Source organism: Macrotis lagotis, chromosome 7 (assembly GCF_037893015.1).
Source record: "Macrotis lagotis isolate mMagLag1 chromosome 7, bilby.v1.9.chrom.fasta, whole genome shotgun sequence".
NCBI lineage: Eukaryota > Metazoa > Chordata > Mammalia > Peramelemorphia > Peramelidae > Macrotis > Macrotis lagotis.
In genome coordinates this window covers 156,496,312-156,521,578 of record NC_133664.1, presented here as the reverse complement: position 1 = coordinate 156,521,578, position 25,267 = coordinate 156,496,312, and the positions used below count along the sequence as shown (strand labels likewise).

Below are 25,267 nucleotides of genomic sequence, written 5' to 3'. Positions count from 1 at the left end.
CTAAATTAGGGCTATCCTTTCAGATGCATAGTATCTTTTTTCTTTAAAATGGCAGGGAGTGGGGATCACTCTCTCCTATTTATAATCTAGCATTTTGGGATATCCCAAATATCCCTAAGTCCATTCTAGGAAAGGAAAAAGAGCATAACAAATTGTATGTATTCAAATGAGGTGTCCTGAAGGATAATCTTTATAGATGGAGTCCTTAGAACAGTGGAAGACAGAAAGTACAAGTTGTATGGTTGAAAGTTTAGTTCTTAGGGTTGGGAGAAGGATTGAGGTTTTTTCTTTTTATAAAGAAAAGATCCTATCTTTGACATGTATGTAGTATTTTCCCTTTTTCTTTGCTTTCCATGGTCTCTTTATTGATGAGAAAGTGAGGTGTGGAAGGCAAGATAGTAGAGTAAGGGAGGAACTCACTTGAACTCTTCCAAATTCACTTCCAAACTACAAAATAACATCTCAAAATGAATTGTGGAGTGGCAGAAGCAAAAATAGGATTTAATGAAGGAATTTTCCAGCTCTAAACAATTTAGAAGGTCAGTAGGAAAGGTCAATCTCACTCTGGTAAAAGAGGAACACAGTGTGGTACAGGTAGCTTCTAGGCAAGCCAGCAGCACAGTTAAACTCAGTGACCCCAGGGCAACAGACCAGTGCCTGGGTCCCAATGTCCCCTGTACAACAAGTTTGGCCCAGTGCCCCTTTTACCCCAGGAATGGGGCCCAACTTTAATGTAAAATTAAAGATACAAAATAGGCTGGAAAAATGAGCAAAAAAGACTTGTAAACCCTTAATGCATTTTGTATTCTAGCTCAACTAGATTATGCATTGGACTACTACTTTATATTTTTCTGCTCTTATGCACTTACTTAAGGTGCTTCTTCTGATTATATCAACTACTGGAATCCTATCCATCATAAAAAAAAAACTCATCTTAAATGCTATGTACTTCATGAAGCTATTTCATATTCTTCATCTTGCCAAAAGTGGCCTTTCTCTGCCCTGAGCATCCATATTATGTTTTTCATATAACTTATGTCACATTCTCTGATCGTTTGTCTTTTTAAATTGAATTTTTATTTTATTTTTCCCATTAAATGCAAAAATAATTTTTCAGCATTCGTACATTTGGAAATTTGTGAATTCCACATTTTTCTACTATCCCCCCTTCCCCCCATCCTCCCCATGGCCAAGAAAAGTTTGGTGAAAGTTGTACATGTATAATTAATTATGTTTAACATATTTCCATATTAATCATGTTGTGAAAGAGGAATTACAACTAAGGGGAAAGGAAAAAAATGAGAGAGGAAAAACACAAAGGAAGTTTTAAAAAAGTGAACATAGTATGCCTTACTCCCAGACCTTGCAGTTTTTTTTTCTTCTGGATGTGGATGGCATTGTCCATAGTAGATCTCTCAGTGTTGTTTTTGTTGAGAGGAGCTGCATCCAATATAATTGCTCATCTCACAATTTTATTAATAATGTATACAGCGTTCCCTTAATTCTGTTCTTTTCTGTCAGCATCATCATTTGTATCTTAAGGCTTATAATGCTTATAAACTTGCTATATGTAAGATTCCTTATTCATTGCCTTATTCATCCCTGAAGCTTCTAGATGGTATACTAGATAACATGGCTGGAGGACTTGGAGAGTCAAGAAGACCTGAGTTCAAATTCTGACTCAGATACTTGTTATGATCTTGGGCAAGTAAATTAACCTCTTTCAGGGATTAAAATGGGGAAGATAAAAAAACTCACAGTTTTGGCAAAGATCAGATTTAGAATGCTTTGTAAACCTTAAAAAGCTATATCAATTATTATTGACATTACTAAATTCTAGTATTGTGATTATTATCCTGTTGTTGTTGTTATTCAATTGTGATCCCACACTGGATTGCCATTCCCTTCTTCAGCTCATTTTACAAATGAGGAAACTGAAGTGAACTGGATTAAGTGATTTGCTCAGAGTTACAAAGCTGCTAATAAGTGTCCAAAGTCAAATTTGAATTCAGGTCTTTATCCAGGTCCAACCCTCTATGCCACCTTGTTACCCCATTATTACCATATACCATACTTTGCATATAAGAGAGGCAGAAATAAATATTTATTGAATAAAAATAATAATTTGATTATTTCAACCTTCTTCCTTGAAAATCTTCCTTTATTTAGTACAAATAATGTTTTTATACATTAATAAAATATTCTTGTTTAAGTGTAAACATAATACCCCCTCCCCCAAAAAATATAGACCCCCATGAGCAATAAAGTAAAGGGAAGAGAAAAAAATTAAAATTAAAATAAAAAAATAATAGTAATAATTGTAGGTATGGCCAGGTGGCACAGTGGATGGAGCACTGGCCCTGGAGCCAGGAGCACCTGAGCCCAAATCCGGCCCCAGACACCCAACAATCACCCAGCTGTGTGACCCCATTGCGCTGCAAAACCCCCCCAAAAAGACCCAAAATAAAATAAAATAGTAATAATAATAGAAGGGGTAGCTGGGTGGTGGATAGAGCACTGGCCCTTAAGCCAGGAGCACCTGGGTCCAAATCCAGCCTCAGACACCCTACAATCACCCAGCTGTGTGGTCCGAGGCAGGCCACCCAGCCCCATTTGCCCTGCAAACCCCCTCAAAATAATAATAATAAAAAATGTGCTTCAGTCTGTGTTCCAACACCACCAGCTCTGTTGCAGGTGGATCACATTCTTTAGGATAAGTCCATCACAAAAGTTACTTCCATATTTTTCCACTGTTGCCATTGCTGATTGCAACTCCCTCCTTTCATATTTCTCTACTACCATGTACTATATTTTCTCTCTCCTTTCACTCTGACTCTGCTGTAGGGTCACTGAATGGCGCAGCAGACAGATCCCTGGTCCTGGGGCCAAGAGACCCCAAGCCCCCATACCACCCCTTAGGCCCAGCATCCACCTGGCCCTGTGGTCCTGGACAGGCCATCCAATCCCAGCCCCTTGAAGGAAGTAAAAAAAGAAAATGTGTTATATCTGACCAGTCTCCCCCCATGGTCCATCCTCTCCTCCATCACTCACATTCACATCCCCACCCCTTCCCCCTGTTCCCCCCCCTCTCCTTACTCCAGATGCCTATATTCCATTGAGTACATAGGCTGTTTCCTTTCCTAACCACCTCTGATGAGAGCGAAGATTCCCTCATTTCCCCCTTGACTTCCCCCCTTCCATATCATTGCAATAGCTCATTGTAATAAAGAAAAAATCTTATTATATGAAATATCTTAGCCTATTCCTCCTCTCCTTTTTCTTTCTCCCATTACATTTCCCTTTTTTCTATTGACTCCATTTTTTACACCATATTTTATCTTCGAATTCAGCTTTCTCCTGTGCTTCATCTATAAAAGCTCCTTCTACCTGCTCTATTAAATGAGAAGGTTCATATGAGTATTATCAGTATCATTTTTCTATACAGGAATACATTGTAGTTCATCATCATTAAGTCCCTCCTACTTTCCTCTTCTCCTCCACTCTCTATGCTTCACCTGAGTCCTGTATCTGAAGATCAAACCTTCTGTTCAGCTCTGGCCATTCCAACAGGAACATTTGAAATTTCCCTGGTTCATTGAAAATCCATCTTTTTCCCTGGAAGAGGACATTCAGCCTTGCTGGGTAGTTGATTCTTGGTTGCATTCGAAGCTCTTTTGCCTTCTGGTATATTGTATTCCAAGCCCTACGAGCTTCCAATGTAGTTGCTGCTGAGTCTGGTGTGATCCTGACTGCAGCTCCACAATATTTGAATTGTATCCTTCTGGCTGCTTGTAATATTTTCTCTTTGACTTGGGAGTTCTGGAACTTGGCTATAATATTTCTGGGGGTTGTTTTTTTTGGATCTCTTTCTGGGGGAGATCAGTAGATTCTCTCCATTTCTCTTTTGCCCTCTGCTTCTAGGATATCAGGGCAATTTTCCTGTAGTAATTCTTTTAAAATGATGTCAAGGCTCTTTTCCTGATCATGACTTTCAGGTATTCCAATAATTTTTAAATTATCTTTCCTAAATCTGTTTTCCATATCAGTTCCTTTTTCAATGAGATGTTTCACATTTTCTTCTAATTTTTCATTCTTTTGGTTTTTGTGTCCTGATTTCTTATAAAATCAGCAACCTCCCTTAGTTCCATTCTTTGTCTGAGGGATTTGTTTTCCTCAGAGAGCTTTCTTATCTCTTTTTCCATCTGGCCAATTTTGCTTTTTTAAAGCATTCTTCTCCTCAATAACTTTTGGAACTGTTTTATCCATTTGCCCTGTGCTAGTTTTTAATGTTATTTTCTTCAGCATTTTTTTGGATCTCCTTGACTAAGCTGCTGACTTCTTTTTCATGTTTTTCCTGCATCTCTCTCATTTCTTTTCCCAATTTTTCTTCTATCTCCCTCACTTGATTTTCAAAGTCTTTTTTGAGCTCTCTCATGACCTGAGCCCAATTTCTGTTTTTTCTTGGAGTCTTTAGATGCAGGAGCTTGTGCTTCCTCATCTTCAGACTGAGTGTTTTGAACATTCTTGGCATCACAGGCAAAGTATTTCTCAATGATGCTCCTCTTTTTTCTCTGCTTACTCATTTCCCCAGCCTGAACCTGGTTTTGGGGTGCTTTCTGAGCTTTTGAGTATTATTGGGACACCCCCCCAAGGATTTCTGTGTCTTCCCTCTTGGCCTGTGAATGACCACAAGTACACCCCTCTGCCATGGGGCTGAGGTGGGGGGGGCCCTGCTGTTCTATGGGGGGTCTAGGCTGTGATCAGGATCTGAATGTGGTCAGAGCCCCAGAGTCCTGTTCCAGGGGCAGAGGACAGAGCTCTGCAGTCTCTCTTCACTCCCCTCCCCTCCCTAGGCTCAGCACTCATGCCCTGGGAGCTCCTGCTTATTGGCTTCTGCTTCTGGTTCCTGGATCTGGGCTGCCATGGCCATGCTGCTCGCTGTGTGCTCTGAGGGCTGCGCTTCACATGCTCGCTCTGGCAGAGGTCTCCCCCCCCCCCCGCTGATCCCCCAAGTTGTGCCTGGTGCTCCCCAGTGCCTAGGTCAGGAAACTGCTCTCACTGCAGTAAACTGTGGCTCCCAGTGCTTTGGGGCTGCCTCCAGGAGGATGAAGTTCCTTTGCTCTGGTGGGCTACCCCTCCAACCCCAGAGAATGGAGCCTTTCCACTCTTTTCCAGATTACTTTGGGTTGAAGAACTGCCTCACTGGATCCCTCTGTGGGTTCTGTCTCTTGAAAATTTAGTTAGAGTCCTTTGCTTATAAGTTTTTAAGAGAGAGCACCTAAGAGAAGATCCTCTCTTGTCCCCATCTTGGCTCCACCCCCCCTTCCTTGAAAATCTAATCCTCTTTCTTTTCTCCCCCTAGTACTTGTCTAATTCCTCATTGGGTTAAGATGACCTTGGGTTCTTGAAGGCAATGCCAGTAAAGCAAATGTTCTACAAGGATCTTCCCCACAGGAAAGATTCAAGTATAATTTCAATAGATGTCTGCTTTCTAAGTGGAAACCCAGCCAAATGTATAGAGGTTCATCACCTATAGGCTGACTATTTAGTTATTGAAGGTTATGATGGCAATTCATGAAATGAAGAAAACTACAAAATGCCAATAATGTGATCCTCTTCTGCTTCTGTGGAGATGGTGGCAATGGGAGAAGAGTGAATAAAGGGCTTTTTAGTCATCTATAAACATTAACTTAATCATTGCTAGACTAGTGTGAGAGCCTTGTCTAGGGACCAACAAGTCGATAGACATTGCTGGAACAAATGAATCACATATGTAATCCTGGCTTGCAATGTTCCTTATCTATATTGCATTTCTATGAAGATATTCCCCTTTTAGAATCACATTATTTCCTGATAGAGGAGAAAGAGACAGGAGACAAAGTTTTGACTAGTTCTGACCAAAATTAGCCAGTTTTGTTTTATGTGGTTTGGTACCTGATCTGGTATTCCTTTCCTTCCTTACCTTGCCTCACCCCATCCCCATCATTGATATTCTGTCTCCAAGTAAAAAAACAAAGAAAATCTTATCTGATGTATTCTAACTTCAGGGCCAGTGCCACCTAACTTCCCCAATGAATTTGTAATCCTATGTATTTTATATTATTATTTAAAAACATTATTCTGAGAAAGGGTTCATAAATTTTGTGAGACTGTCCAAAAGGTCCATGACATACAAAAAATGAACTCCACCTTTGAATTGACATTTAAGTTTCTGCATGATCTTACCTCTTTTCCAACATTAATCCTGGTGGATCCTCCATTTTGAGAACTCTCCAAACTATTCCACTTGGTTTCGCTCATTGTACCTTGAATTTCCTGCCTTTATGTCCTTTACTCATACTATTCCTTAGTTAAAAATTCCATTATAGACTTCCTATTTTCAATCTCTTTGTACCAAAAATCCTACTTCACCATTGTAATAAAGCTCAAATAGTCTCTTTCATGAAGCTTTCCCATTTCTCCTCCTCTACAATTCATTAATCTGGCTTCTGAATACTTTAGAGCAGGGCTGTCCAAAATGCAGCCAACAAGCAGAATGTAGCCCACAGTGTGATTTTATTCCACCCCCTGTGGGTTTTCTAAATGCTTTAGTAAAAGAAGCAGAGCTTTTACTAAAATGGTAAATCAAAATATATTGCCTATTGTTGCAATAAAAACTTTTAAAAGTAAGGTTGGACAGCCCTGCTTTAGAGGTTTGTAACACTTTTGTGTCACATAAAATCATATGTTGTAGTTATTTATGTATAGGTCTTCTTCCCTTCACTAGATTTTCTTGGAGAACAGTAAATATATCTTATGTCTATTTCTATGCAGAGTACCCATCACAGCACCTTATATATAATAAGGACTCAAAAAACCTATTAATTCATTAATCAATTCTGCAATTTGGTTTCTGTTCTCAATTCCTTGAATTAAGCCTTGCTAGCAGCTACTATGCCCTACAGAGTTCAAATGTAATGCTTGTGTTAGGGAATTCTTCAACTCAGTGATCCTAAGATCCTCCAGGAAAGTGATTTTTCCCTCCTTAATCCATTCAAGTGAAGCCAATACACAAGAGGCAAAGGGCTAGAAGATTAAAAATTTAATTAGAATTAATTTTTTTAGGCTGTTGTCAGATGAATAGCAATGAGCAGAACACACACACACACACACACACACAAACATACATATATACACATTAGGGTTTTTTTAACAGACTTAGATGGCATTACCAGAGGCAAAAGAAACCTATATACTTCTTTCTTTGAGAGACTGAGTAATAGGAATAGGATGTCAGGGATAGGATTTTGGGAAAAAATGTGTTACCAAACACAGGAGTTGCCAAAGCAGGTTTGTTCCACTGAGGATGTTTTCTCTGTAGTTAATGTCATTAGTCTCATTAATCACAATCTTTTAGGGAAATATTTTCCTCAAACTCACAATACAAATATTTTACATATTTTCTTCATCCTTGATTATCACAATTGATAATTGCAAAATCCTGCTCACTGACCTCTGACTCCAGTTCATTGAACTCTAGTTCATCTTCCACCTAGATGTCAAATCAATCTTCCTAAAGTGTAGCTATGCCCATCTTACCCCCTTATTCAATAAAATCCAATAGTTCCCCATTACCTCTAAGACCCAACATAAAATCTTATTTGACTTTTAAAAACTCTTTATAACCTGGATGCTTCTATCTTTCTAGTTTTGTGTATTTGCACTTTTTTTTTAAACACACTTTTCTATGCATTCTTTGAGCCTGTGATACTGGCTCCTTGCTCTTTCTTAAGCTAGACAGTCCCAACCCTAGGTCTTTTCCTAGACTGTTGTCCTATCTGGAATTCTCTCCTTTCTCATCTCTATCTACTGGCTTCCCTTAAGTTTCAACTAAAGTTTCATTATCTGCAAAGTTTTCCCAATCCCTCTTAATTCTAGTGCAATCTGAGATGTTATTCTATGTGTATTATACACTGTTGTTAGCATAGTTTCTTCAGGTACTGTTGTTGCCTTTTTTTCTATTTCCAGAATTTAGCACATAGCCTGAGACATAGAAGGTGGTTAAAAATGTTTACTGGAGGGGCAGCTAGGTGGCATAGTGGATAGAGCACTGGCCCTGGAATCAGGAGTACCTGGGTTCAAATCCGATCTCAGACACTTAATAATTACCTGGCTGTGTGGCCTTGGGCAAGCCACTTAAACCCGATTGCCTTACAAAAAACCTAAAAAAAAATGCTTACTGGATTTGAAATCAAAGAATCTAAATCTAGTATCACTTGACCTTACTAGCCTTATTAGTTTGCAGGTAAATACTAGCTATTCCCCAAACCTCTCCTTGCTTTTAGTCATGCTGTTATTTTTTTCCTGGAGCATGCTTTATTCCCTTGTAAACAGGTTGAATCTATACATATTCTTTGAAAAAAAAGAGTACAAATTCTAGTGAAAAATTTTTAAGATACCCTTTAGTAATGATTTTCCTTTTTCCTTCCCTCATTTCAAGTAGCTTATCTTCCTTTCTAAACCCACTTTTCTGGTGATATGAATCATAATTATCTATGTGACTCTTCTACTACTAGATTGTGAACTAGATCCATGGGAACAGGAATCATCTTTTCCAAACTTTAGTCTTCCCCAGATTCTGAAAGTGCTTGCCATATAGTAGGCCCTTAATAAAAATTTTGTCACTGTCTACAACAGAATCAGAATTAGGTTATTAAGTATCACAGATTCTCTTGAATTGGGCAGTACCTCAGAGCTCTCATCCAGTTCAAATGCTACAATAAATATCCTTTCTACATTTGTGACATGGTCAGCTTGAGGGGTTCTTTGAAGGTTGAGGATTACTTTGCTTTTTTTTTGTCTATATCCGATTACAGTGTATTTGCAGATGGCTGTGCATAAAAAAGCTTATACAATGATTAATAATAATATTACTATTAAAATAATAATAACCATATTATATTTAATAATCAAGTTAAAATGATTAAATATAATTAAAACTAATTAATGAGAATAATAACTACTTAAATTGTTTATTATGAAGCAGCCACAGTGCTAAGCACGTTATAATTTTTATCTCATTTGATCCTCCTGTGAGAGATGGTCTCCCTGAAGTTTCTTCATGAAAACTTTTCTCATATAGTTTCTGGGTTTTGCCTTGGGAGGTAGATTCCCAAGGATTTAATGTTCTCTACAGTTACTTTAAAATGGAATTTCTCTCTCTTGCCCTTGAGTTTTGTTGTTCATATATAGAAAGAAAACATTCTTATGCACAGATGGTGAGAATGACCTTCAATGAAACTTCCTCATGAATATATTATTATATCTCTTATCAGTGTTGTTTACTGGGAGAGGAAAAACACTGTCTGGTTTCTTTATTCTTGGAAATGATGTAATTTTAAGAGGAATTAAATTGGTTATTTTTTCTGATTGGATATCTCCAAATTTAATCAGAGGAAATGCATAAATGAGGTTTTTATAGAATATCACTTTTAATAGGGTATAGATTAAGCTATGAATAATTATGGTAATAAGGTATATAGTGAAGGCTAGGATAGTTGTAAATAATTAGGATAATGAGGATTGAATTTGCTTTTCAATGGTTGGGTAATAAAAGTAAGAAGATTATGTTTGTTTTACATGGTAGAATAAGACAGGGTTTAGAGGTAGGATTATTGTTATTATTATTATTTTTTTTTTTGCAAGGCAATGGGGTTAAGTGGCTTGCCCAAGGCCATACAGCCAGGTAATTATTAAGTGTCTGAGGCTGGATTTGAACTCAAGTACTCCTGACTCCAGGGCCTGTGCTCTATCCACTGTGCCACCTAGCTGCCCTGGTAGGATTATTATTATTATTATTATTATTATTATTATTACACACTCCCCAGCTAATATTATTTTGCCATGGGATGTGACACAGACTCCTTAATCTCACACATCTGGAAGTTAGGGGTTATTATTGTCCCCATTTTACATGTAATGAAAATGGGGCAAATAGGTTAAGTGACTTGCCCAGGATCAAACAAACTAGTTGAAGTATGGATTGCTGTAGTTATATGCAGTAGATTCTGATTCTGTTGTAGACAGTGACAAAGATAATTTTTATTAAGGGCCTACTTACTATATGGCAATCACTTTCAGAATCTGGGGAAGACTAAAGTTTAGAAAAGATGATTCCTGTTCCCATGGATCTAGTTCACAATCTAGTAGGAGATGAGTCGTATAGATAATTATGATTCATATCACCAGAAAAATGGGTTTAGAAAGGAAGATAAGCTACTTGAAATGAGGGAAGGAAAAAAGGAAAATCATTACTAAAGGACACCTTAAAAGATTTCACTAGAATGAAGTCAGGCCCTCACAGCCGCACAATGTGTGAAACTCAGAAGTCTTTCCCAGGAGGGCCCCATTGCTCCTGTTTGTTGCGTCCAACTTAGGTGACCCCATTTGGGGTGTTCTCAGCAGGGATACTGCAGCCATTAGCCATGTCCTTCTCCAGTTCATTTTACAGATGAGGAAACTAAGGCCAACAGGGTGAAGTGACTGGCCCAGGGTCACCCAGTTGGGCAGTCTCAGTCTTCCGGACACTCGAAGATGCCTCACCAGAAATCTCAGCATTTTAGTAGACCAAATTTAACAGAATAGATTTTTTTTTCCCCCCTAGAAAGAGGCCTTTCCCTGTTGCTCAAATCCAGGAATTTTCAAAGGAGGACAGGAAGCTTCCAGAGATGCTCCTGGGCTGGCTTTCAAAGGCACAGACTCTCGGAGTTGATGTCATCCGGCCCCCGGCTATTTGAAGAAAAAAATAATTCTGTTGGGAACTTAAAATTCCTGGAGGCCGGGGCATGTTGGTTCCATTTTACCTCTGGGTTTGCCACTTGGGAGAGGTTTGTTGATTGGCTTGTTTCTAGCCCTCAGCGCCGGTGGCTTGCTTTTTGCTCCCCTTTCTCCGTGTTCAGCGTCGAACACACGCCTGGCACAAAACAGTGGCTTGCTAATGACAGGAAGGCGGCTGACAAGGGCTCATCCATCTTCGGCCCGGCGGGGAGCTCATCACCTCCAGGAACTGCCCGTGGGGGCGCCTCCGGGTGTGGCCCCAACACGCGGGCAGAAGGAGTTTTTCTTGCAAACGTGAAGCCCGCCGCCGAGGTCCCCCGGGAAGGGCCGCATGTGGCTCGGGCAGAGAGAACAGGACGGGGGCCGGACCCATAAGCTGTGGCACCGGTTGCACGGGGGACCGGAAATGCGACGGAAGCGCCGGAAGTAGGCGGAAGCTGCTGTGTAATCGTCCCCCCGGAGCGAGGCAGCTACGCGTCTCAAGATGCCGGACTACCTGGGCGCCGATCAGCGGAAAACCAAAGAGGAGGAGAAGGACGATAAGCCCATCCGAGGTCGGGCAGCGGGCCCGGGAGGGGGCGGGCGGAGGAAGGCGGGGATTTAAGGGAGCCGGATTCAGCCCGGGATCCCCGTAATTCCTTATTATTGAGCAGCGGCTGCTGTGCGCGGAGCCCTGGAGGGAGGGGGGCCAGCTGCTGGGTTAGGCCGGGGGAGTTTCCTCGGAAATCTTCTGTTCTTAGTCGAGGTCCCATCTCTTCATTGTAACCACATAAGCATTAAAAAAAAAAATCATTTTATTTTTTTCGTGAAAGCACCTTAAGAGTTTTAGTTTCTTTCCCATTGGCTTTGTTTCTCCTGTCAAAATGGATTTGTTGTCTGACTAGAGATAAAAGAGACCCTTCACTTTAACTCAGATCTAGGAATTTTCAAATAAGCTCCCAGAGATGTTTAATGACTTGCCCAGTGCCTCAAATTTAATGGGAGATTAGGAATTATTTAGAAACCAGAAAGAATCTTTCATCTCTCTTGGGCATAAGGGCCGGTTGTGGCCATAACATCCTTATTTTGAATTCTCCAGCTTTCAAGTTTGATTAAACACCTCACAAAGTGTATTTCTCATACGTGTTCCAGGCTTCCACTCTGACCTTCTCTCTCCTGTCTTTAAATAGCTTCAGGTCCTCACCTTTCAAAAGAAGGCATGGGTTGCATAAGAACCAGGTTGTCTTTTCATCTTAAGTCACAACACAGATTTTTCAAGTCTTCAAATTTCACCCATTCATACCTATGGAAGGAAAAAATAGCAATCCTTTGTTAATAGAACTTAAAATCATGCCAACATTATTTCTCTTCTTGAAGGCATCTTCCAAATCTGAGAACTAAAGAAGTTTCCAGAATATCTACTGGGCAGGGTGGCTAGGTGGAGCAGTGGATAGAGCACTGGCCTTGGAGTCAGGAACACCAGAATATCTACTGGAAAACTTTGTCATAGAGATCCGTGTCCTGGAATTGATCAGCTACTTTGCAGTTTTACTCTTTGAGTTCAGAAGTTCCAGTACACGTTGAATGATAACTATAATCTTTTCTTTAGTTGTATGGATTGTTTCAGATGAAAAATTATCCAGAGATATGCTGTATCTAGTTGTTTCATGAATCCCAGTAAAATTTCAAGGATTTTTTTTTCATGATATGAGTCTTTCCAAAAAATGGCATCGCTATTGTTTTTTGATCTTAAAACTAACATTGTTTCTGTCTTTTCAGCACTGGATGAGGGTGATATTGCCTTGTTGAAAACTTACGTAAGTTATTTGTATTGTTATAAATCGTAGTGTAACTCAAAACTGTAATATAGTACTGCCCCATACATATTTATTGAAAGTAAAGGAGAATTCAAGCTTACTAACTGATTAGATTTTTCATTATTTTTAACTATATGCATATAGAAGTATACCTAGCATGTGGATAATAGGGAGAGAAAATTAAATTTTCAGTCTTGTATTTGAAAGTATTGATGATTTTTGAATAGTTTCTCTGAAGTATTATAGACAAAAAATTTACCTATTTTTTTCAGTATAGCTGAAAGCAAACGTATGCTTAACTTATGGCAAGATGTGAAAATAATTTCTATTATCAGAAGGTATGCTATTAAAAATATTGAAAAATGGCTAAAGATCTCAGCCATTTTAGTAGACGAAACTTGTTAGAATAATAGATTTTTTTCCTCTAGAAGAACAGATTTCTTGTCCTATTCTGGCAAACATTTTTTACCATTACTTCATTACTAAATGAGGAAAAGGTTTGAGGGAAAAGGTTGGCAGATGTTATCCTGGCAATTTTCATGTTTAAAAGGGTGATTGTTAGTATCTTTTGTTATCATCTCCCTTCAACACATATTCTTCTAACAAAGAATAAAAAAAGTGATGAACTCTTTAAAATAGAATATTTTAATCCAGAATAATCTAGGAGGAATAGCATATTTATTGAAAGCAAATTAAATTTAAAAGGAAAATTCAAGCCTGACTGATTAGCTTTTTCAAGAGGATTATATGCACATGTAAGTTTCCAAAGAGTCTTTGCTAGTAATTTATATCAATATATTTTGAGGCACATTATAATCATAGAGACTGGAGAGGCTTTGAGATAGTATAGTATACAAGGTCTAGAATTAATATTTCTCTATATGTAGAAAAGTAAAGTTGATTTTCTGGGTATCAGTTCTAGATTTAGTCTTAATTAATGCCTTTGTAAATTATCTAGACCTTACTAAATTCTTATTCTGGTGCTTTATATAAGATTATATTGGGTCTTTCTATGTAGGCTGTTCCAGCAGAATGCAAGCTTTGGCAGGGCTTATCAAGCTAGAAAAGTTTTGTATATAAGTTTGCTGTTGTCTCCTAAGTGTTTTGTCTGAGGACCAGCTTAGCCAAGCTTAGAGACTTATTAGGTTGGTCTTTGAATGATGGGTTTTTTGAGGCTACAGGAGCTCCTGAAGATCATCTTACTTAAGATATATGTGATCTGCTTTGGTGGAAAGAGTACCTTTCACCATTGATAAAATTATAGATATATAAATTATAGATGAATTGGAAATACATAGTGAAATCCCAAAGTAATGAAATGCCAATTAGGGATTTAGGAGGTTATATGTTGATAGACTAACAAGTTTTGAGACTTTTCAGTCTGAACAAAAACAGAAGTGATATGATACAAGGCTATGAGATCATGAGGGACTAGAGAACCAGGAATGAACATAAAGTAAACGTGATGATGTTCCCCAAGTCAAGATGACTATAATAAGGAAATATATTGAAGTTTGGAGGGGTCGGGGCGGCTAGGTGGCACAGCGGATAGAGCACCAGCCCTGGAGTCAGGAGTCCCTGAGTTTAAATCTGGCCTCAGACACTTAATAATTACCTAGCTGTGTGGCCTTGGGCAAGTCACTTAACCCTATTGCCTTGCAAAAATATTAAAAAAAAAAGTTTGGAGGAGTCAGAAAAGATAGTATCACATTTGGGCTACTAAATATATGGGACTCTATCCTATGAGGTGGTGCAAGCTAAAAATATGGATTAAAGAAAATTTAGAGAAATAAACTCATAATGGGTCTGTTAAAGAAAATAGCAATATTCTTAGCCTCCAGTTTTGACTTTAGATATCATCTTTACTATATTTCAATTTATTTGATGTCTGTTTCAGTGAACATTGACAAGATTTGTATTTCTCAAAACTTTTTGGTCTCAGGGTCTCTTAAAACTAAAATTGTTGAGGATCTTTAAGAGCTTTTCTGTTTATATAGGTCATAGCTATCAATCTTTACTGTATTAGAAATTAAAACATATTTTTATGATATTTACTAATTCATAAAAATTAGCAACAATAAACCCACTCCAAGTTAACATAAAATTTTCCCTGAGGAATAACTTTTCCAAAATAAAAAAGTTAATAAGAAGAGTGTCATTATTTTACATATTTTGGCAATTCTCTTTAATATCTGATTTCATAGAACACAATTGAATTCTCTTTTTTTTGAACAAAAAGTGTTTATTACATGTTACTGTGGTTAACAGAAGCTAAGGGAAAGAGAAATTAATGGCAGTAAAGGCAATTGGAGTCAACTGATCCCCTGAGGACATTAGTAGCCATAGCAGCAGCCAGCAGGGGATAGATAAGTAACAAAGAAGGAAAGTAAAGGACAGTTAGTGTATTGTAACTCAGCCCATCCAAGGGGATCCTCAGCACATGAGAGGTATAGGGACATGAGACTTTATTTGGGGAATCACATTCCCCAAAAGCAAATTAGTCTCCCAAAAGGGAAGAAAGCTTCTCACATTTACTTGCATTTAGCCTATTATTATGTTATTTTGTTTAAGCATGAGAAAAATCTGGCTTTTCACAGAAACAGTTAGAAAAGTGTCAAATAATGTTCTAGTATTATTATGATAGTAGTAGTTTTGACTTTGTAGATTTCTTAAAAGGGTATTATATACATATGGGTGACACACTGTGATTTTTATATTCTTATTTGAAAACTAAAAATGTTGATTGTTGGAACTAATCCTTAACTAAATCCTTAAGTACAGTGAAAACACTGTTTTTTGAGATTACATTATTTCGTATGTAAATTAACAAGGTCATCGGATTGACCATTAGGCCTTCATGGAAATTGGGGTTTGGGACAAAAGAGGATATGAATACATGTATAGTTTGATGAATTGGGTGTCAATCATATCACATAGTAAAGTACTGAGGTTTTATAAAAGACTCACAATAAGATTTGTCTTATTTTATAACTTATTACATAAATTACTTCCTGCTGTATATAAAGCTATATGTTTCTGTATTGAATAGAATGAAATAATTTACATAGTAGAAATATTGATTTCTACATTAATAATATAGAGATGAATAAAATATAACATTTTTCATATGTTTCAATCTTCTGGTTTGCATATGTTGATATGTTTATGGTTTTTGATAATTCTGGACACAATTTTTGCTTAGAACCTTGAATATGCAGAGGGTTTGACTATTTATAGTTGGAGGGAATATAGTGAAAATGATAGATATTATGTTGTCAGTTTTATAACCTTGGAGTAAATAATAAATAATACAATTGTAGACCTCCCCAGCTTCAATTTTTTTTTTTACCTATAGTTTATAAATTTTAGGTTTTTTGTACTAATTAGAATTATTGTCCTCTTTCCAGGGCCAGAGCACTTATTCTAGACAGATTAAACAGGTAGAAGATGACATCCAGCAACTTCTTAAGAAAATCAATGAGCTCACTGGTATGTTCCCTCCTTTCCCTTTCTTCAGAAGTAATGTGTGAGTAAGAATTTGAATTCAGAATTTACTTTCATTAAATTTATTGTTTTCTGTATTCTTTTTTTTTTTTAACAAATTGAATCTCATTTTATTTAACTGGCAGTCACTGTCCTATATTACTAATTGCAGTACTTATTATTTATGATACACAGCTACTTTCCTTAAGATAGGCATTTTCTGTACCAAATCCCAGTTTAGTAGATTTCAGTGGATGGATCTTGGTTTTATTATAACAAATAGACTCTTATATAAGGCATTGAAATATTTTTATTACATGGAATTTATCTTATTATGAAGTTATTTTAAGTTACTTGAAATAATATGTATATTACAATTCTAAATTTAAAATTTTATTCCAAATTATGGATCCTTGTTTCAGAGTAGATTAATATAACACTATTCAATGACTTTATTATTTCTTTTCTAGGCATTAAAGAGTCAGACACTGGTCTGGCTCCCCCAGCTCTTTGGGATTTGGCTGCAGATAAACAGACCCTTCAGAGTGAACAGCCACTACAGGTTGCAAGGTACTGCTGTCACTCTTGATGAGTTTTTGTCTAATTTTGTCTAAAGATAAATCTTATTAGACTGAACAAACTTTCTTGACACATAACAATGGTGCTTATTAAGGATTTTTCATTCTAAATCCCAAGTAAGTTAAGCTATCAACAAAAATCTTTGAATTTTGGAAATTTTTTTTGTGTGATTTGGCAGTCTACAGTGAAACTTTTTCGTAAAATTGGATAGAAAATTTAGTTCTTTATACAGATATTTTTCTGATTTTTTTTAGATGAATAAAAGTTGTTGTTTTCTCTATACATTGGCTTTTTTTAAATAAAGTTTGAGGTTTTTACCATCCTTTCTAAGTAGAGGGAATTATGAGAATATAGCATATTCTTTATTCATTATTATAAATATGAATATGGAATGTTTTTTATGAGGAACAATATGACATTAGAAGAGGCAGTGTCAGCTAGTATAGAGAGGAGTATAGGTCTCAGAGGGGCATGCCTGGATTTCAGTTCCACTTCTGATAGTAACTATAGTAATAGACATAGCTTTTAGCCTCTCTGATAATAACTTCATCTATAAATTGAGGATAATAGTAACTGAAATACCTACTTCCAGAGTTTTTATAATATATGTAAAAACTTTGAAGTACTTTAGGTTGTTAGAAGTGGGACTATTTGGATGTGAAACATTTTCTTAAGATACCTCCTTACAGATGGTGTGAAACATTGTGTTTCACATCATCTGTAAGGAGGTATCTTAAGAAAATGATTCCTTTGATCTTATTTCCTTTATTTTATACTCTACAATTTTAGTTTTCAGTAATATTACCTTGAGCAGTAGTAGCATCTTCAATTTTTAATTTACTTTCACGTGTTATATCCACAATATAGAATCCAATTACCTTGTTGCACTATGGTATTCTTTTTGCTTAGGTGTACAAAGATAATCAATGCTGATTCAGAGGACCCAAAATACATTATCAATGTGAAGCAGTTTGCCAAATTTGTGGTGGACCTCAGTGATCAGGTAGCACCTACTGACATTGAAGAAGGAATGAGAGTTGGGTAAGATGTCTTTGTACTGTTCTCTTCTTTCACTAAAGATACTATGACATGGGGGCAGCTATGGTGCAGTGGATAGAGGACCAGTCCTGGAGTCAGGAGGACCTGAATTCAAATCCGACCTTAGACACTTAATAATTACCTGTGTGATCTTGGGCAAGTCACTTAACCCCATTGTCTTAAATAAGTAAAATTAAAAAAAAAGAATTCCTATACTGGAGTGATTACATTCTAATAGTGTAATTAAAAGGGGAGAAAAAGATCTATCTTCTTTTTGTATACAAAACAAGTCACAGAGCCTTTATTTGTATTCTTGAAAAATGAGACAAATTAAATGTCCAAACACTGAGGAAAAGCTAAATAAATAGTGGAGCTGTTGTATCATTAAAAATGACAAACTAGAAACATAATAAAAGGGGGGGGGCAGCTAGGTGGCAATGGTAATAATTACCTACCTACGTGACTTTGGGCAAGTCACTTAACTCCATTACCTTACCAAAAAAAAAAAAGATTCTGTGACACAGTGCTTATTTTATTTTGAATGAATTTATTCAATGCCATTATATACCAAGTATTATCACATACTCATGCTTTTCTTCATCTTATTTAATCTATCAAATTGTATTATAACTCAATATGAGCATATTGGCTTCTATTTTTGACTCTTCTCTCTGTCTTAACTAAAAAATGTCTGAGTAAGACTGTTCTTTCCTCTTCAGTGTGGACAGAAATAAATATCAAATTCATATTCCCCTGCCTCCCAAGATTGACCCAACAGTAACCATGATGCAAGTAAGTTACTGAGGGATGGGTAAATCTCATTTTTTTTTTTGAAGTATAATTACATCTTTCATGAAAAGTTTTGAAATTTGTAACTCATAGACTGTTCACGTATTTTACCTTGATAAATTAAAACAAAACCTGTAAGTTTTTCAGTTAAGTTGACTACACATGTACAACTATATTGAATTGCTTGCTTTCTCAATGAGGGGGTTGGGGAGGTAGAATGGGAGAGAATTTGGAATTCACTTTTAAATAAACTTTAAAAAAGTAATAGTCAGGGCGGCTAGGTGGCGCAGTGAATAGAGCACTGGCCCTGGAGTCAGGAGTATCTGAGTTCAAATCCAGCCTCCGACACTTAATAATTACCTAGCCATGTGGCCTTGGGCAAGCCACTTAACCCCATTGCCTTGCAAAAACCTAAAAAAAAAAATCCTTACTTCAAATCTTTTTGGGTTATAGGTCTATATAAGGTCCAGAACTGAAATTTTAAAATATATTGTGTATTTTTCCCTCTTAGGTGGAAGAAAAACCTGATGTCACATACAGTGATGTTGGTGGTTGCAAAGAACAGATTGAGAAGCTAAGAGAAGTAGTTGAAACTCCACTGCTTCATGTAAGTGGATTTCTATTCAGCTTTAAATTGCTTTGTATGAAGTGATAAATATATGGGGTTTTTTTGGACCTTTGTAATTTAATGATTTCTTTCTTCATGGTATAAACAGTTGTTATAAAACAAGCATCCTTTTAAATAGGGAAGAAAAGAACGTTGATAAGATTCAAGTGAAAACACTGAGAAGGTTTAAAGGTTTAGAGAAGAGGGCATATGGAAAATTGAAGTCATTTGAAAATGAGAAATAAGATCTTACTAGCCTTTCAGTAATATTAAAGGGTTATTGTGGAGCAGGACTAATAACTGGTTTAAAGATAGCAATAGGAGATGGGTTTAAATTAAATGAGAAGGTTAGATTAATAAAGTAATTATAAATTAGAGAATTGGACATAATTTGAAGTTGGGCAGATTTAACAGTAACTACTTAAAATAGAGAAAAGGTACTAACTTCTATCAAGATTTTATTGAAATTAAAAAAAACCTAAAAACAATTTTATCGAAATTAGCATGAAAGGTAGATAAGTTTTTAAGCTAACTTTCACCATGACTTTATGAACAGTGACAACATTATTTTGGTATTAAGTATATAAAAATTCTCCTTGAGGCATTAATATTATATTTTTGTCTTTGCAGCCGGAGAGGTTTGTTAATCTTGGTATTGAACCCCCCAAAGGTGTGCTGCTTTTTGGTCCCCCGGGCACAGGCAAGACTCTTTGTGCTCGTGCTGTTGCTAACAGGACAGATGCCTGCTTCATCCGAGTTATTGGATCTGAACTTGTGCAGAAATATGTTGGAGAGGTAAAGCTAATGTATTTATGAACAAGTTAGTTATTATGAACAAATCTAATGGGAGATTTATAATACAGAGTATAAAAAAAGGAAAAACTATTTTACCTGGATCATTCCTATAGGTCTGGGACAAGACAGTCATCGAATGATTAATGATTACCTTGTAATAGTTGAACAGCTCAGAAACTGCACTGCTTTAATTAACTGTATTTTATAACAATTTGGAGCTGCACATGCTTCCTAGGAACCAATTGAAGGACTCTGCTTTCTGTGATTCTGGTATTTAGAGCAAACATTCCAGAAATGCAATACAAGTATAAGGGAAAGAGCCTAACATATTATTTATATATATAAAGTGTTAAAAATTCTAGCTGAATAAAATAGGCTGGGGCCCTTTGTTCTTTAGCATTAGTTCTTTGAATAGTCTCCATGGCAGTGATGAATTTGTGAATTCAGTTGTTAGATGCAGATTGAGAATAAAAGAAAGGGAAACAGTTTCTGTCATTGTTTACTATAGGTAAAATTACATAACACAACACCCAGAGTTTAGTTTGTTTATTGTAATTTTTATATAGTATATCATATTTCACAGGTGAACTTTTGTCCAAAGTTTGGTTTATTAAAATCTGACCTGTTTCAGACTTACAGATATTGTCTGCCTTTAATAGGCAATATAATCACAAAGACAGTATTGTGTGGATGAGTAGCTGAATCATGAAGCTGAATGTTGCAGTAGCTGAGTTTTAATAGATTTTTTTTGTAGCATTGCAAAAATATAAGTACTGTTTCTTTTTCATTTATTTCACCTTTTTTAAAATTGTTTTTTTGAATTTTACAGTTTTTCTCCCGATCTTGCATCCCTCCCCCTGCTCCCAACAGAAGGCAGTCTGATAGTCTTTACATTGTTTCCATGCTATATTTTGATCAAAATTGATTGTGTTGAGAGAGAAATCATATCCTTAAAGAAAAAATAAAATATAAGAGCTAGCAAAATTACATAATAAGATACCATTTAAAAAAAAATAAGGTAATAGTCTTTGTTCTTTGTTTAAACTCCACAGGTCTTTCTTTGGATACAGATAGTATTCTCCATCGCAGATAACCCTAAAATTGTCCCTGATTGTTACACTGATGAAATGAGCAAGTCCATTAAGGTTGATTATCACCCTCATGTTGCTGTTAGGGTGTACAATGTTCTTCTGATTCTGCTCATCTCGTTTAGCATCAATTAATGCAAATCCTTCCAGGCTTCTCTTAATTCCCATCCCTCTGGTAATACATGTTCCATAACATACATATACCACATTTTGTTCAGCCCTTCCCCAATTGATGGACATTCACTCAATTTCCAGTTCTTTACCAACACAAACAGGGCTGCTATGAATATTTTTGTATAAGTGATGTTTTTATCCTTTTTAGAAGCATTGTTCTTGTTGGGTTATGCTTAAGTTTTATATTAAAGTGACTCTTGAATTATATGTCTTTGTTCATCTTTTTCTTATTAGGGAGCTCGAATGGTCCGTGAACTCTTTGAAATGGCCAGAACCAAAAAGGCCTGCCTTATATTCTTTGATGAAATCGATGCTATTGGAGGTATGAGTAACATTTAAGAATGCTGGTCAGAGTTTGCAAGTTATAAAAAGAAATCTTTTCAATGTGGTAACTGTGTTGTATGCTAATTTGTTTATCAATTTTAATACGTTTGAGATCCATATCTCTGAAATTTAACATTTTAAGAGAACTGTATAATCAAAAATAGAATAAATATACCATATTTAGATATGATTCTTGAAATAGGTAAAAGAGAAGGACCTTCTTCCTACTATACTTGACTCTTTAATACTTTGATTAATATACCATGCAATTATTTCAGTGACCTAAATGAATAATGGGACCTCTCTGTAATGCTAGTGTTGGGCAGTTTTGCTAATGTCCAACTCACAAAGTAATTTAAATTTGAATTTTTTTATATGTAATTACAGTGACATTTCAATTCCACTGTGTTTAGCTATATACTTATATGATTTGAGCTACTTTTCCACTATTAATTTTAAAAAATGTTTCACTATTGCTCTGTTGCCTTTAGAATTTAGAGAACTAGAGAACTATTTATTGTGATGGTGAGGGCTACATCTGATTTAAGCTGCAGTATTATATACACATTTATGCAGTTCTTAATTGTGCCATAAGCAATGTTCTGTTATATTAGAAATTTTAAAAAATCTCAAAATCATAAATTTAGAACTAGAAAGACCAGGAAGATCATTTAGTTTGACCCCCTTGTTTGTACTAACAACAGTAAAGTGGAAGTTAGAACTCTTTCCACTTTATGATGTTGGAGATGTTCACTAATTTAGTAAAGTAATACAGCATTAGTCCTATGAGTCCTACTTTATATAGGATTTCCATGCTATAATGTCATTTATCTAATCAGGCCATTTCAGATGTACTTATTTATAGGAATTTTATGTTGAATAAAGGTTTTTGCTTTAAAAGAGATGTTATTGTTTATTGGTAGAGAAGGGGGAAGAAATTGACCTATTATTCCTTTAATAAGGTATTGACTATATGTGAGAATTAAGCATAATGTTCCATGTTGACTTTTGAGTTTTGTTTTTTTACAAGGCAGTGGAGTTAAAGTGAGTTGCCCAAAGTCACACAGCTAGGTAATTATTAAGTGTCGGAAACTGGATTTGAACTCAGTTCCTTCTGACTCCAGGGCTGGTGCTCTATTCACAGTGCCACCTAGCTTCCCCTGTTGAGTGATTTTTTTTTTAGGTTTTTGCAAGGCAAATGGGGTTAAGTGACTTGCCCAAGGCCACACAACTAGGTAATTATTAAGTGTCTGAGACTGGATTTGAACCCAGGTACTCCTGACTCCAAGGCCGGTGCTTTATCCACTGCACCACCTAGCCACCCCTGATTTCTTTAGAATTTGTGGAACCTCAGCCCTATCTTTGAGAAAAAAAGAAAAGAATAATAGAGCAAAAACATAGCAATAGACTATTTAAAAGCTTTGGAATGTATTTACTATAAAGGGTACTTATTTTGTAAGATTTTTTTAGTTGGTAAATTGAGTGCCATTTTTCTTGCAGGCCTTTTTCCAGCTTAGTGAATTCAGAAAGTAAACAGGATCAAATTTTGGAATAGCATTTTCCTTTTATGAAATACTATTTTTGTTTTGTAAATTACAATAATGCAGCCTAATAGTTTTCACCTTATTTAGGTGCTCGTTTTGATGATGGAGCTGGGGGTGACAATGAGGTACAACGAACTATGTTGGAACTTATCAATCAGCTGGATGGATTTGATCCTCGAGGTAATATTAAAGTATTGATGGCTACCAACAGACCTGATACTTTGGACCCAGCATTGATGAGGCCTGGGAGACTGGATAGAAAGATTGAATTTAGCTTACCTGATTTAGAGGTAAGGAATTTATTTTTTACTTTAGAAGTACTTGTGGGACCTCCTCCCCCTCCCCAATGTTCCTGTGATTTTAGCAATATTTATTTTTGTGTTTTTAGGGTCGGACACATATTTTCAAGATTCATGCTCGTTCAATGAGCGTTGAAAGGGATATAAGATTTGAATTGTTAGCGCGACTGTGTCCCAATAGCACTGGTAAGTGAATAATGTTGCTCATTGCTTGATTATTCTGTCTTTGTTGCATTTATTTAGTGTCTAAAATAAGTTGCCTTTTTTATACTTAAAAGGTGCTGAAATTAGAAGTGTTTGCACTGAAGCAGGGATGTTCGCAATCAGAGCACGACGAAAAATTGCTACTGAGAAGGATTTCTTGGAAGCTGTGAATAAGGTCATTAAATCATACGCCAAATTCAGTGCTACTCCCCGTTACATGACATACAACTAATCATTGGAAATTTCCAAAGTAAATTGCTTCTTCTCAATTGGAATAACTTGTTCTTATAAAGAAAAATCTCAGTTACATAGACCTGTTTAACCATTATAATTAGTACTTAATATACAAATAAACTTTTCCCAAAGTTGGTTCTTTTCTTTTATGTGACTCGCTCTTTGTATAGTAAAAATAAAAGGGGAAAAAATTTCACTGAAAGATTGCTAAAAGGTTATTTTCTGTTTTTTGATACCACAGCCACTTAAGGTCTTGGTCATCAGGATATAAAAATAGGAATCACTGTGGTGAATTTAGTAGCATGTTAAGGTTTTCTTTCAATACTCTGAATGTAGTTCTTTTTTCTTTTAATATTAAGGAGAGTACTTAATATTAAATGGTTTTTTTTTTTCGCATTTGACTAAATTCAATGAAGTAAGAACCACAGTTGGTATGGAATGATTATAATGACGAGGCAGAACAAGAAGATGAAATAAGTAAGGATAAGAACCCTAACAGTATCACTCAACTTTGTATAGCCCACAATTGGCTATATAAATAAACTTGCAAGTGAAGTGAGGTGATGGAATCTCAAAGTGCCAGTTCCTGCACCTATACTGACCAGAGAGATTGTCTTGCTCTGAGCTGGAGGTCTCAGAGCCAACCCTTCTGTGGCTTATCAGGTCTCTTCCCCCACCCCCAAGCCATCTGATTTTTTCCTTGTACCTGGAATCATTTAGAGGTAGATTTCATTTCCATTTGAGGAAAAATGTCCAGTCAAATTAAAGCCATCTTAAAGTGGATTGAACTATATTAGGGAAGCGGGAGAGGGATTCTTTCTTGTCAGAGGTCTTAAAAAAAAGCAGGATAATCATTTGTTGGGGCTATAGAAGAAATTATTGTTCAGGTCTAGTTGGATTTGGTGACCCTTGCAGCTCTTATAGTTAGCAATGCTATGATTTAACAATTAAAATACTAATTTTAGAGATCTTGGATCCTTGAAAGCCCTTAATTAGATATTTTAAAGTAATTTTTGCAAGAAAATTAGCCTATTCAGAAAGAAAAAGATGGACAAACATTTTATTATTTTGGACCTGAGTTTAGAATTTCACATTCACCTGTTTGAACTTGGTAAAATTTCATAGCCCTTGGTCCTCCATTTCTTGTCTGTAAAATGGGTGGAGGGGTGAGGAGTGAGGAGGGTGGGTTTCAAAGAGTTGACCCTAAAGGTTTTCTTACAGCTCCAAATCTATAAACCTATGAACTGTGGAGGCAAAAAAAATCAACAACACAGATATCCAGTAGTCAAATCTATTTTAAATTCACAAGGAAAAAAAATAGGAAAAAAAAGAAAATTTACTTATACATAGTTTTGAAAATTAAAACTGACAATTGAAGCTCAGCCATAAATTTCATTCTTGATACTTAACATATAAAATGGATCAGACAAGTCCTGTTTTTCTTTTTCCACTTTTGGTCATTTCCCCTTTCCTTTCCTTTTCTCAAATTATAAAACAA

At 36.2% G+C, this 25,267-nt stretch overlaps 1 protein-coding gene across 2 annotated transcripts in view; it reads left to right on the top strand.

Moving 5' to 3' along the window:
- PSMC2 (proteasome 26S subunit, ATPase 2) overlaps positions 1 to 23,904 on the top strand; it is a 45,164-nt gene extending 21,260 nt beyond the window's left edge. Inside the window, exons 1-12 of one of the 2 annotated variants that reach the window (XM_074193992.1) lie at positions 11,243 to 11,369; positions 12,574 to 12,611; positions 16,019 to 16,100; positions 16,565 to 16,664; positions 17,583 to 17,714; positions 18,431 to 18,503; positions 19,012 to 19,107; positions 19,738 to 19,902; positions 21,399 to 21,486; positions 23,120 to 23,322; positions 23,421 to 23,517; positions 23,610 to 23,904. In XM_074193992.1, the coding sequence (XP_074050093.1) occupies positions 11,300 to 11,369; positions 12,574 to 12,611; positions 16,019 to 16,100; positions 16,565 to 16,664; positions 17,583 to 17,714; positions 18,431 to 18,503; positions 19,012 to 19,107; positions 19,738 to 19,902; positions 21,399 to 21,486; positions 23,120 to 23,322; positions 23,421 to 23,517; positions 23,610 to 23,767 (1,302 nt within the window). In that variant the 5' untranslated portion in view covers positions 11,243 to 11,299 and the 3' untranslated portion in view covers positions 23,768 to 23,904. Of the gene's footprint in view, positions 1 to 11,242; positions 11,370 to 12,573; positions 12,612 to 16,018; positions 16,101 to 16,564; positions 16,665 to 17,582; positions 17,715 to 18,430; positions 18,504 to 19,011; positions 19,108 to 19,737; positions 19,903 to 21,398; positions 21,487 to 23,119; positions 23,323 to 23,420; positions 23,518 to 23,609 lie in introns of those variants that run through there. The other variant, XM_074193993.1, reaches the window with a different exon arrangement.
- Positions 23,905 to 25,267: the final 1,363 nt, after the last annotated feature.